Genomic DNA, 13,456 nt, shown 5'->3' with positions numbered 1-13,456 from the left:
ACGCTCCCCACACATCAGCTCTCAGTGGGGAGGAGAGCAGAGTAATGTAGCCAATTCATAGAGGGGGGTTATTAGGAGGCCATGATTGGTAAGGGCCAATCATTGGTAAGGTCCAGGACGCAAGGGTTACACCCCTAATCTTTTCGAGAAACGCCCTGGGATTTTTAATGACCACAGAGAGTCAGGACCTCGGTTTTACGTCTCATCCGAAGGACGGCGCCTGTTTACAGTATAGTGTCCCCGTCACTACACTGGGGCATTAGGACCCACATGGACTGCAGGGTGAGCGCCCCCTGCTGGCCCCACTAACACCTCTTCCAGCAGCAACCTTAGTTTTTCCCAGGAGGTCTCCCATCCAGGTTGAGTTGCAGGGTGATATGGCTGCTAGAGGGATGGGGATCCCACATGGAGGGATATACTGCATATCATGAAGAGTTGACACATTTCTTACACGCTTACACGCTTCATGCTTATATACCAAACGAGGAACAATTCATTTTCACATACAGGCTCTCTGGGTGCTACATGTACAGCCTGTATGTATTGAGAAAGAAGATTTAGGCCGAGGAGCAGCCAAAACCGCTGCTTTGACTTGAGAACAAAGAGACTTTTATCAATGAAATGATTTATTACGGAGATAAACACTTGCACATACCAGTATAAAAAAGGGAAAAGGACCAGAGACCGGTACATGGCGAGGAGCGTGTGCAGAATGTGTCCACGGGTCTCGCACAGACTGCCCCCAGCCCTGCCCGACACCCCCGCCCCCCCCGTCTCCCTCAGCCAGGGCAGACACGGGCACAGCTGCTTCCCCACGGCGTGATGCTGCTACTGCCTACGTCTGCACGTTCCACAAGGCGGCCTGACAGAATCAGTACTGGCACAACTTGGTAAGGCACTTGCCTGAGCCCCGGGTGCGGGTTCGAGCCTGGGTGGTGACCCCAGCAGGCTGAGACCAGGACTCCCCAGGAGGCGAGGGGTTCTTTCAGCACCGGGTGAGAAAGCGCCCTGCTGTGGTGTTGCTCTGGGTCAGGGAGCGGTGCAGCCTGGGAGGTGTGAACTGACGAGGGACTCGGAGACAGGCGGGTCAGAGGAGATTACCCACAGTTCCCCACTTGCCCCTCGTGGGCGATCAGGACGGTGCGCGGCCGGGAGACAAGACACGGGAAAACGCACAAGTGGCGATTCCCAGAGCAGGCCGTTACAGCGCAAAAAAAATCACGATAAAGTAACGAAATTTAAAAAACAGATATCTAATCTGCTTGCCCCTGCCATCTCTCCACTGTTTGTCCAGGACACTCTTTCCTTGATGTAAAAAAAAAACACAAAAAATGGAAATGGCTCTCATCAGTCACTTCTTTCAGGCTGATCTAAATCCACTAAGTCAACCAGCCGCTTGGTCTAAACACATCTGTGCAAAACGGACTGCAGACCACACTAGTCCCTCAAACTCTTCATACCGTTCCTCATCCACACTACAGGTGGGCTGGGCTTCAGGTGAGCTGCACTGGCCTCTGCTGATCAGATCAGGGGACACCGTGGTGCAGAACCGCGTGGTTGACAACACCGCAGGGATTGAAGGTGTGCCGGGCGTGCCCAGTGCAACAGGAGCAGGCTTTGCACTAGACCGAGCCCTTCAGGGAGAGACTGGGACCGGATCCAAAAACCTCACTTCCAGGGCCCTGCAGCCCTGAGCTGTGCTCCTCACTGTGCAGGCGTGCCACGCGGTCGGGAGGGCTGCCCTGCGCCAGGCTGGCACACTTCAGTCACTGACGCTGGCACGCGGCGCCCGTCAGGTCTCACGAGAGCGGGCCGGTCAGCTCAGAGGGAGCATTAAGAAAGCAAAGAGTCAAGAGAAACACATGGAGAGAACACAGCACTCAAAACCTGCCTAACAAAAAGGGCTCGTCGACAAGGGCTTTCGGGTGTCTGATTTGCACTTGCAGGTTCCTGATGTTGAACCAGACACGTACACCCCCCCCCCCATCACCTTTCTGGGCTGCTGCTGCTGCTGCACATGCCGATTCATTTCTGTCCTCCGCGCGGGGAAATACAGCTTTCGCTGTTGCAGTCCTTGATCGCGCTGCAGCTCATGCACTTCTCCGGCATCATGGGAAAACGTGCGGGCATGTGGCCGACGTGTGAGCGCAACACAGGGAGAGCGTGCTATTCCTGGGCTCCAGTCCCCGAAGTGTGTGTGTGTGTGTGTAGGTGCACAGCTGATGGGGCACCCCTACAGGAGAGCTCCTCATGCTGCGCCGATTTGAAAACACGTCGGGAAGCCATTTAAGCAGGTTTTCACTTTTGATACCTGCCCTCCCCACCCAGTCAAGCTAGAGCGTGTCTTGTGATAAAACGATACCTCCGAGATCAGGCCTGACCTAGTCTATAAAACCATGAAAACATTCCAGATCGGATCCTTCCCTCTGTTTTCAGTCCAAAAGGAAAGGTGAAGAATGCCTCACGAGAGGAATTTACTAAATGTCTAAGGAGGCAAAATCTTTCGATGCACTCATTTACCCTCCAGTCCTTTGTCCGATTTCAAAACTAACCAGAAACTACTCACTCACTCATGAGACTCCAAAGTAAAAAAAAACAACAAAAGCAATAAAAACAAGGTTTAGGAAGGAAATTCCACCTTGCTCTCAGCATCGCTAACAGGAGCCAGTGGGACAGACAGCTCCCCTCCATTTCACAACGGCTGCAGAGCGAAGGAGAGAGAACCCCATGATGATTCAAGATGTCGGTGTGGGGGAAAGTACGACAGTCTTCGTCTTTAAGTGCTGTGGCTCGAACCGGGTTTGAATCTGCTTCTCCCCGCCCCGAACAGAACCGGTGCAGGCTGCCCGGGCCTGGTTCCAGCCCTAGCGGGGCCCGTTCCTGCTGGAGAAGCCCCCCAGGTGCTCGCGCCTCTTCAGCCCCTTCTGTACCCTCAGCTTCCCAGCCCCCGAGATGTCAAAGCTGTAGTCCGAGGTGATGTAAGGGCACTCCCCCTCAGCCCCCAGCTGCAACACAGACCCCACGAGCATCAGCCATGCACGAGGACAGCCACCTCTCTCTTTATTCTTGCCCCCTTACAATTTCCAGGCGTTTTCTGTGACACAGAACACCTCGCCCCCACCTCTCTCATTCACCTTGTCCTGTATTCTAAATACAGGCTCATCTCTGCTACATATCTCAGCTCATTCTGCCATCCTTTCCTATGACATGCTTGAAAATTACAGTCTTTTTTTATATATGCACGCTAAGGAAATGAAAACAAGGGTAAAGCGAAGGAGAAAAAAGCATGGCTGGTTTCTCCGAAAACATGACTGCTGGAAACAGGTTAGCTGAACCCCCTTAACATGACAGGACATTTCTCTCGAGGGGGTCTGACGCCGGGGTCCATTTCTCACCTGTGTCCTGAGGAGGGTGTGGGGTAGTGTCACCCCCCCGAGCAGCAGACAGTTGACCTGTCGCAGGACAGAAGGGGGCACAGGCGTCACCACGAAATACAGGCCCCTCGGCACATCCACACCGCGCAGGACTCCTAGAGCAAGCAGACAGACAGACAGGAGAGGGCTGAAATCCGGCGTCTGGCCACAATCATTTTCAGGAGGGGTTCAGTGTGGAATAAACCTCTGCTCAATCCTCTGCAGCTAGTACACAGGCCTAGCTCCTCAGTCTCACACTCGCAGATTACAATGGTGTCCTCTTCTGTTTTCTGCCAGTTTAAAAACACTTCTGGACCGTTAGGGTCAGGGCTTACAGCCGGACAGATGCTAGACAGTCACACTGAATGAACCACGGAAGACATTATTAGGATGACAGACACAGCCACTCACTAAACCTAGGCAGTGCACAGAGTTCCTGGATTTTACTGGCAATCTATAGATTAGACTGAGACAGTCTTGTATGTAAAAAAAGTCAGGAATACAGACTCAATTATTTCTACTGCTTCACCAACCATACTGTGGTTTCAGCAATTTGCCTCAAATAAATTCAGAAACTTAGGCTGCTATACAAAAGTAAACGGACTGGCAGGGCAAACAGAAACACCCGTGTGAGATGTGATCTGGCACCTCCTGGAAGCTTATTCTCAGCATTTCTGCAAAGACCGGCTTAATTTCGTGTTAAGAAATCACCTGACGTGTGAGGATGCAGAAGAGAACGGAGGAAAACCTCTATTCTCATCAACTGGAGTGAGACCTTTAGTATTTGTCAAAAACACAGGTCTTTTACGCTATCATCCAGGTGGATGCTGCACATTGGTGGTGGTGGAGGGGAGTCCCCATTACCTGTAAAGCGCTTTGAGTGGAGTGTCCAGAAAAGCGCTATATAACTGTAAGCAATTATTATAATTATTATTATTATCCTTCATTTTGCATGGGGGTCATTCGTGTTTGACACTGCTGCAACTCATAACGTCATAACTAGTGAGACATCTTTAAAGGGCGACTGGAATAGAAGAGAGATAAGATCACTTTATTAGCCCTATACAATTTCTTGTATTAGGAATTTGTCTTTTCGCAGACCCAAACTTTTTCTCCATGAGACACACAAACAGGGAGAGAAGCTTGGGGTCAGAGTGCAGGGTCAGCCATTTATACGGCGCCCCTGGAGCAGCTGTGGTTAAGGGCCTTGCTCGGGGGCCCAACGGAGTAGGATTCCTCTGCCGGCTGCGGGATACAAACCGGCAACCTTCCTGCCACAGGCGTGGATCCTTAGCCACAGAGCCACCGGGAGGAGAAACAGCAGGGGAAGAACCCCTCTCATCTGTGACCCTCCCCCCAACCAGCTATGAAGACTCACCAAAGCCCAGGCATTCGCAGACGGGGGTTCGGGACAGAAGCACCGGCCCTCCCGCCCCCCCCACCTTCTCTGCCAGGACACAGAGGCCGACCAGACTGGCGTTGGCGGTGTACAGGACGTGGGCAGGGGCCACCTCACAATGCATCACCCTCAGGGCTACAGACGACATGGGCACCTGTGAAACAGAGACACGGCTTCACACACAGGTACCCACAAACCTGCAGCCTCAAGCGACAGCTCACTCGTCCTGGGTCCGCTCACGACATGATGACAAAAGTCCTCTACTTGCTCTTTTCTAGCACCTCAAGGGCTATATTCCTTGAAGAGGATGGAGCATCATATACAGCTGCGTGGTCCACTCACAGACCCCAGAGTGGCTGAAAAGCATGCAGCTTGGGACACACAGTTTGGGCTCCACTGGTTTGAGTCTGTGGCTCAGCTCCCCTGAGAAGAGTTAGAGTAAGGTATCCCAAGGTGCCCAGGTGCTCGTCATCTCGGAGACAAAATCGGTAAGAGCTGCCACCCTCTCCTCTCTAATGCTTTAGAGCGAGGCGCATGGACCTGTTGTTGATTACTGCTGTGCAAGTATGAGGGTTGTTTCAGTGCTCCAAGTTAAAAACTTGTGATTCCAATGATCACAAACTACAGGAGACAGGAAAAGATGCTAATTTCTGATTTCACCTTTATAGATTCATACAATTCTGCCATGTGCATAGAGCTAGCTTGAAAGGAGAATCTGTGCGCTAGGCATTGCTAGGCACTAGACTGATAAACAGCTCAGAGAATACGAAAGACCATACCTTGTCACCACGCATGTGTGGGCCAAAAATTGTATGTTTTTGAAAGTCATTCTTAGAGACTGTTGACTCTAAGAATGACAGTACAGCTTTAACATGTAACAGTTGATGTACAGAGCCCTGTACGTGAAAGGAACAGTGGAATTAAATATTTTCCTACATCTACCGTCTCTTTTGCAAAAGCGTCCCTGTATAGGGGAAGGGACATGGAGGTAGATTGGGAGCTTACCTGGTAAGGGGTGAAGCAGTTCAGAGAGCGCGCTGGGCCAGGCTCAGGGTCCTGGAGCTGGCTGAAATACCCCAGCAGGGCCAGGTCCCGGAGAACATTGCTGTGATATTTCCTGCACACAGACAGACACCTTCAATGCACTGACACAGAAAGGCTTCTATCACACTGCCTGTTGCACATGTAGGCTGGTTTCATTAAAAACTAGTCATGGGGCATCATTGTCCAGCATTTCACCATTTGTTGGACATCCACAGTGACTAATTACTTAAATGCAATATACAAGGAATCTTATGATGTTTATCCACTCCATACATTGGCACAGATATGCGACACTCATTACAGAAAGTGACGTGCACATTTTAAAATGTACCAGTGACAGTGCAACACTCAAACATGCATAACCTAATATAGCTATAGGTAAGGATTGTTTCTTTTCATGTTTATAACTTTACCATGCACAAAAGACTATAATAAAACGCTGACCTGTATAAGTAGTTTTAAAGACAACTCTGACTCCTGCCAATCATTTTCTTGGCCTGACTCACTTCATTTATAGTGATCAGTGCTGACTATGAGTTGTGTATTTTTCCTGCACTAGTCCTAAAACTAGTTAGTTGGAATTCTTTGAATTATATATTTTATTAACAGTGGGAGATATAAGATATGCTTGCCTTTGCGAAAGAAGGAGGCGAGAGTCATTTAACACTTGCAATTGGCTGTGTTATTTGTTTTAAAAGAACAATTAAACCGTTCAATTAAACTGTGCACATGTTTCAGGTTGTAAATGAGTTAAAATGATTTGGTTAATCTAAATCGTTTAGCTTTTAACAAGCTGGTGTTTTATGACGGTATTTTGTTTGCCAGAACTACACCAGCATGCTTCGTCACAGGGTGAGATCTGAACTGAACTAAAAGAAACCTAGCTGTCTGTCCTTTGCTCTTACTGCATCCTTCCTTTTTTAAGCCCATTCGTTGTAGCCTTACGTGATCAGGGCTTCTCCTGCTCCCTCAAACTCTGACTGGACACCGAGCAGCGTGTGGCCCTGTGCAGCCATGCAGTCCTGCGTCTCCTCCCCCTCTGTGGGCATGGACGACCTCTGAACCCGAGGCGTGGTCAGCCAGCCAGTGGCAGAACGTAGGTAGGCCGGGGTGAGGGCGGGGAACTGGGACGTGTCCCCATGGCTGATCTGTACCACATGAGTGACAGACAGCAGGCGGATCAGATCCACCAGGAGCTGGAAGCCAAACCCTGCAAGACGAGCACGTACACAGAAGTCAGACACGAGTGCACGACGGGCTGCAGGTGAACATGATCCTATTTCACAAATGTGCACCACTCAGAACGGCCTTGGTCAACTCTAATCTGTGCAGTCCGACAGGAGCAATGGCTCCACAATGAGGTGAAAACCGTCGAGTGGTCATTTTTGCAATGCCCTACAGGTGAAAGGTAGGTGAAAAGATAAGATAATAGCAAAATCGCTGAGCAATTCTTCAGCACCTTTCAGCTAAAAGCACTGTACACAGAGAAGTGACCCGATTCTGGGCATCAACCTGGGGGACACATGAGAGATGTTCTACAACATCAGCTCACTGAACTGACCTGTGTGGAGCAGAGGAAATTCACGTAGAGCACACAGGACAGCCCTGAACAGGAATTGTGTTCGTGTACAGGGGACAAGCACCCAGACTCTTACAAACAGCGCCATAGGATCTTTAAAACCCACATGCAGTCAGGACCTCAGCTTAGTGTCTCATCTGACAGATGGTGCTACATCACTGGGTACCCAGATACCATACTGGTGGTCACGAGAGGAGAAGCAACACCTACTGGAAAAAGTCTGAAACTGACAGAAATATCTCTTGGAATTCTTCACCTGGAAACTGAATTTTACCATACTTATTGTAAAAGAAAATAAAAATCCCATGTCGTGATATTTCAAAAAAGCTGAGGACGCGTCCCCGACCTTTGACCCAGCCCATGGTGTTGATGACGATGGGCGTCTCTCTCCGGCAGAATCGCCACAGGTACTTCACGGACTCCAGGTAGCGGTCCAGGTCGCGCTCGACCGAGCTCTCTCCGAAAAACACCATCCGGGACGGGGGGCGCTGGTGAGTGAAGGGCGGGCCTGAACCCCAGGGAGTGCGAGATGTGCAGAGAGGAGCGTTAAGCACTGGGACAGTCATGTGAAACTCACCATTTCTGCTGTGCAGTAATGAAATCGTTATTTCAGCTCAAAAGATACATATGAGACAAAATAATAGAATTTCAGGGTTTATTTCAGGATATTGTTGTGGGTACATTTTAAACCACCAGCGATGTGGGTGGCATGGTGGTGCAGTGGTCAGCATTGCTACCTCACAGCGCTGGTGGTTTAACATCTACGCACAACAATGCCTTGCTTGTTGCTCCTTCTGCACATAGTGACGGAAAGATGATTTGAGGGGAATGGCCAGCTCTGACGAACTTCACACAAGCGAAGGAAGAGAAATGTGCACAGATCGGCCATTCAGAGGACAAAAGGAGAGACTGCCCGCAGGACGGAAGAGCAGAAACTTCCCTGGTACAGATGGTCTCTCTGGAACTGGAAACAGACCCGAGAGGTGTGTACTCACCCAGCAGAGGCTCGGTGACGGAGAGCAGAGACAGGCATCCTGGGGGAGTAAACTCCGTCTGGCCCACATCGCACTCGAGGTAATCCACACTGACAGTACTGCACGCACACACAGAGGAGGGAGAGGGCAAAAGATGACCCGTCCGCTACTGACGTGGCACGCTGACAATGTAACGTGTCAGTATTACATTTGCGGTATGTTGCTGTCTGCCGCCTTTCCACCGGCTCCTTACTAACTCTGATGAGGACGTCTCGGTGAGGCATTCATTGTGCACGGTTAAGCCAAAACGCCCTGGGTAACAATGGCCACAAGACCCCACCGAGACAGACTTCCATACACTCCAGCAGGTAAATCAAGGCTGTGCGTTAAACTTCAACAACACTGTTTTCTATTAAAAGAGGTTGCTTTGTGCTTTGAACACAGTGCTGTCTATGCACAATACAATTATTCTGCACTAATAGAGCTGTAGGTGTCCATCTAAAGCAATTTTGTATCACAGTGCTCATATTTGCGCAGACAATGTATTACAGCAATCACTCTTCCTCCTATTCACAGACCCACGCACATTCTGATCTGGCTGGCAGGTAGGTGGTGGAGCGCTGTAGTGACTCTGGCATGCAGGGTCACTGGAATGCTTAGAAAATCGGTACAACCCCTTGCAATCCCACTGTTGAACTCGTCAAAAAGATTGACGCCGCGGCCTTGAAAACACTGGGCTCACACGAACGCGCACAGACACGCACACACACAGACAAACTACGCAGACTCACTGGTTAAGCAGGGTGTTTATGAGGTGCCTGTTGAATGTGGACTTCCCCACGTTCTTCGAGCCACACACCAGAATGATCGGATAGCCCTCCGATTCCTCTGTAGAGAGATGCAGCATGCCATCAAACGTACAGGCCAAGGGCAGCGCCAGCCGACTGGTCCCAGGGCAATGTGTGAATGCCAGTCTGCAGCTAACAGGACTAGTGTTAAATGTACAGGCGGAGAGTGAACTAGGGTTAAAACTGAACAAAGCAGGGAATCCACAAGAACTGTATTTTAGAAAGTGAGATACAGTTTAATGAGAGGATGGAAAGACTGAACCACTGAGGAGAGTCCATCTGTTTTACATCTGCAAGTTATTTGAACTACGAATGGAAGTTTTAATAACTGTTTAAATAAAAACAAAACACATTTTAAATTACTTTAAGAACAAAAATGCAGCCTGAAAACAGAAGTATGGGCTGAACTTAATTCTCTCTCTTGCTCTGTCAACCAATTTTGTTGATTGCTTTCCATAAAGTGCAGATGAATCAAGACATTCTTGCAATGGTTCTTACAACTACAGGGTTAATCAGATCTCCTACTAGCACTCCTCCCCAACTGACTTAACAGAGGGACTGTTTCTTGCACCGTGAACTGCCTGATCTGCAATTCGCTGTGATGAAGGTGTTTATCTAAAGCTGCACAACTTCAGTTCAATTCTATCTTTTAATTTAGAAAAAAAAATACAGACAAGCTATTTGTGCTTGCTATTCTATTCCCAAGAGCCAGTGAGACAGATCTCACTGCTGCACACTGAGCAGCAGTGTGGATGACATCATACCTCGACAGGCGCTGACCAGGTCACCGAGGGCACTGCTATAACTCTGTGATGTCACTTGTCCACTGCTGCCTTTCAGGGGGAATACTCCGATGGGAGAGAAAGGGCATTCCAAACCAGCCAACTGGACACTGCTTTCTTTCTGTCAAAGAACCACAAATTAAAATTTAGGAGCAATCCGGGCAGATAATGGAAGATCCTCATTTAGACAAAATGTTGCATCCAGGACAAACCTCTTAACCTCAGTGCTGAAGCGCATATTATGAGATCCTTTAAAAAACACTGTTGGACAGGACTGTTGGATGACCACAGTAAGAATAGGGTGTTTTAGGACAGGAGAGTGAGCTCACTCACCTGTCCCAGCCCGAACAGGTCATGAAGGGGGCACATGCCTCACTTATCTGTCCCAGCCCGAACAGGTCATGAAGGGGGCACATGCCTCACTCACCTGTCCCAGTCCGAACAGGTCATGAAGGGAACAGAGAGCTCACTCACCTGTCCCAGTCCGAACAGGTCATGAAGGGAACAGAGAGCTCACACACCTGTCCCAGTCCGAACAGGTCATGAAGGGAACAGAGAGCTCACACACCTGTCCCAACCCGAACAGGTCATGAAGGGGGCACAGAGCTCACTCACCTGTCCCAGTCCGAACAGGTCATGAAGGGAACAGAGAGCTCGCTCACCTGTCCCAGTCCGAACAGGTCATGAAGGGAACAGAGAGCTCACACACCTGTCCCAGTCCGAACAGGTCATGAAGGGAACAGAGAGCTCACACACCTGTCCCAGTCCGAACAGGTCATGAAGGGAACAGAGAGCTCGCTCACCTGTCCCAGCCCGAACAGGTCATGAAGGGGGCACAGAGCTCACTCACCTGTCCCAGTCCGAACAGGTCATGAAGGGAACAGAGAGCTCACTCACCTGTCCCAGCCCGAACAGGTCATGAAGGGAACAGAGAGCTCGCTCACCTGTCCCAGTCCGAACAGGTCATGAAGGGAACAGAGAGCTCGCTCACCTGTCCCAGTCCGAACAGATCATGAAGGGAACAGAGAGCTCACTCACCTGTCCCAGTCCGAACAGATCATGAAGGGAACAGAGAGCTCGCTCACCTGTCCCAGTCCGAACAGATCATGAAGGGGGCACAGAGCTCACTCACCTGTCCCAGCCCGAACAGGTCATGAAGGGAACAGAGAGCTCACTCACCTGTCCCAGCCCGAACAGGTCATGAAGGGAACAGAGAGCTCACACACCTGTCCCAGTCCGAACAGGTCATGAAGGGGGCACAGAGCTCACTCACCTGTCCCAGCCCGAACAGGTCATGAAGGGAACAGAGAGCTCACTCACCTGTCCCAGTCCGAACAGGTCATGAAGGGAACAGAGAGCTCACACACCTGTCCCAGTCCGAACAGGTCATGAAGGGAACAGAGAGCTCACTCACCTGTCCCAGCCCGAAAAAGGTCATGAAGGGAACAGAGAGCTCGCTCACCTGTCCCAGTCCGAACAGGTCATGAAGGGAACAGAGAGCTCGCTCACCTGTCCCAGTCCGAACAGGTCATGAAGGGAACAGAGAGCTCGCTCACCTGTCCCAGCCCGAACAGGTCATGAAGGGAACAGAGAGCTCGCTCAACTGTCCCAGTCCGAACAGGTCATGAAGGGAACAGAGAGCTCGCTCACCTGTCCCAGCCCGAACAGGTCTTGGTGCTCAGGGAGGCTCTGCAGGAAGCGGGTGAGTGGTGTGTCCAGGGGCTCCAGCAGGATCAGGCAGGAGTCTGAACTGATCTCGCTCAGCAGGTCCTTCCGTACCTCTGAAGGGGTCGGGGGGAACAATGACAAAGTCAGCTGGCGTCTGGGAGGGGAAACACTGTGGCCATTAACGTCACTGGGTTTTCTGCCTGGACCTGCCTTCGCGTTACAGCTCTGATATGATGCACAAGGAAAATTTGACTCCAGCCGAATGGAAAACAATCAGTATGTAAATGCTTATACACCAGCCTTTTATTCACCAACTGTCACACTCAAAAAAAGAACATGCATAGAATGAGAGCTCACAAAAATGGGGGGAAGGTATTCAAATTTTAACATAAGAAAAGAGGTCTGAATATGGTGTCAGGCTTTGCACAAACCAAACTTAATCTATCCTGATTGATCTACATGATAACAATAGGTTGAAGTAGTTCAGGTGGCCTGAACCTATTACCTATTACATGACAACAACAGGACAATCTAGGGATCCCAATCTCTATCAATCTAGGAATACAGCTTTTGGATCTGCAACTACTCCCACCAGCAAAACCAGCGTGACAGAAGTTTAATAGTAATTTTCACTGAAAAGGAACCATCAGGGACCCATAGACATTGTCACACCAGTATCTCGCATCTAAAAAGCACATTAGTCAAATACTTCTAAAATGCCCTAATACACCCTACATTTTGAAACCAGCTTATGCGCTGCAAGATTAAAAACCACTCATTGCTTTGAAAGCACGGCTAGTGGCATGTGTGCCTGAGCACTGATTTGGTGCTCTTGCTTTGGTGCTCAATTGCACTGAATGGTCCCCTTTCCTGACGATCCATTCAGACGCAGAGCAGGACCACCGAGTACAGTCAACCCCCCTATTACTGGCGTTCACCTCAGTTCTGCAAAGACACTGGCAGCTCGGGCAGCCAAACTACCCTGCTTCATGGGTGTACGCATTTGTTCATCATCAGAATTCCTGGTAAGAGCTTGGAAGCACAGGGAGTGTGGCATGATTGCAGGTGCCAGTCCGCTGTAGGGCACACTCACGTGCACAAAGCGACAATTAAGAGACGCCAATTAGCATGTCCGTGAAAGGTGGGATAGACCAGAGCAGCATAGCCTGGAGCAAGCCCACGTGGACACAAAGAGATCGTGCAAGATCCATAAATACAGCACCCTAATCCGAAACCAAACCCAGACCCGAGGAGCAGTGCGACAGCAGCGCTAGCTGCCATGCCAGCTCACTCTATCTGTATCCCTTGCTTCCAAACCAAAAAGAAGTAAGCACCAATAGAAAGGTACTATTATCATTAAAGTGAAGATTGTTTTGGATTCATAAATTCTGGAAAATGATTTTCCACCCCTGAAGATCTAATCTAATCTTATCTGATGGTGCAGAGGTTAGCACTGCTGTCTGGCAGCACTGGGGCCCTGGGTTCGATTACCAATCTGGGCTACCTTCTGTGTGGAGTTTGCGTGTTCTCCAAGTGTTCAAATAGGCTTCCCCCGCGTGCTCAAGTGTCCTCCCACAGACCAGAGATACGCTGGGAGGTTAACGGGCGGCTGGGAAAACCGGACCCGGTGCGAGTGTGTGTGCGTGCGTTTGTGTCTGCGTGTGCCCCGCAACGGACTGGCGTCCTGTCCAGGGGGTACCCTCCCTTGCGCCCACTGCTTGCCAGGATAGGCTCCGGTTCCCTCCGCGA

The 13,456-nt window shown here is 50.1% G+C and overlaps 1 protein-coding gene across 3 annotated transcripts in view; it reads right to left on the bottom strand.

The window, feature by feature from the left end:
- Window positions 1-608: 608 nt before the first annotated feature.
- The window catches only part of nol9 (nucleolar protein 9), an 18,812-nt gene continuing 5,964 nt past the window's right edge, over window positions 609-13,456 (bottom strand). For all 3 annotated transcript variants that reach the window (XM_088617262.1, XM_088617263.1, XM_088617261.1), the window contains 10 exons: window positions 11,690-11,820; window positions 10,022-10,160; window positions 9,201-9,297; window positions 8,431-8,528; window positions 7,782-7,943; window positions 6,802-7,066; window positions 5,818-5,929; window positions 4,792-4,966; window positions 3,396-3,529; window positions 609-3,005 (listed from right to left, as the gene is read on the bottom strand). In XM_088617262.1, coding sequence (XP_088473388.1) covers window positions 2,865-3,005; window positions 3,396-3,529; window positions 4,792-4,966; window positions 5,818-5,929; window positions 6,802-7,066; window positions 7,782-7,943; window positions 8,431-8,528; window positions 9,201-9,297; window positions 10,022-10,160; window positions 11,690-11,820 — 1,454 coding nt within the window. In that variant the 3' untranslated portion in view covers window positions 609-2,864. The remainder of the gene's footprint in view (window positions 3,006-3,395; window positions 3,530-4,791; window positions 4,967-5,817; window positions 5,930-6,801; window positions 7,067-7,781; window positions 7,944-8,430; window positions 8,529-9,200; window positions 9,298-10,021; window positions 10,161-11,689; window positions 11,821-13,456) is intronic.

Source organism: Lepisosteus platostomus, chromosome 23 (assembly GCF_059453375.1).
Source record: "Lepisosteus platostomus isolate fLepPlt1 chromosome 23, fLepPlt1.hap1, whole genome shotgun sequence".
In the NCBI taxonomy this organism is placed as follows: Eukaryota; Metazoa; Chordata; class Actinopteri; order Semionotiformes; family Lepisosteidae; genus Lepisosteus; species Lepisosteus platostomus.
The sequence above is the reverse complement of the archived record's forward strand: the minus strand, read 5'-3'. Positions and strand labels throughout refer to the sequence as shown.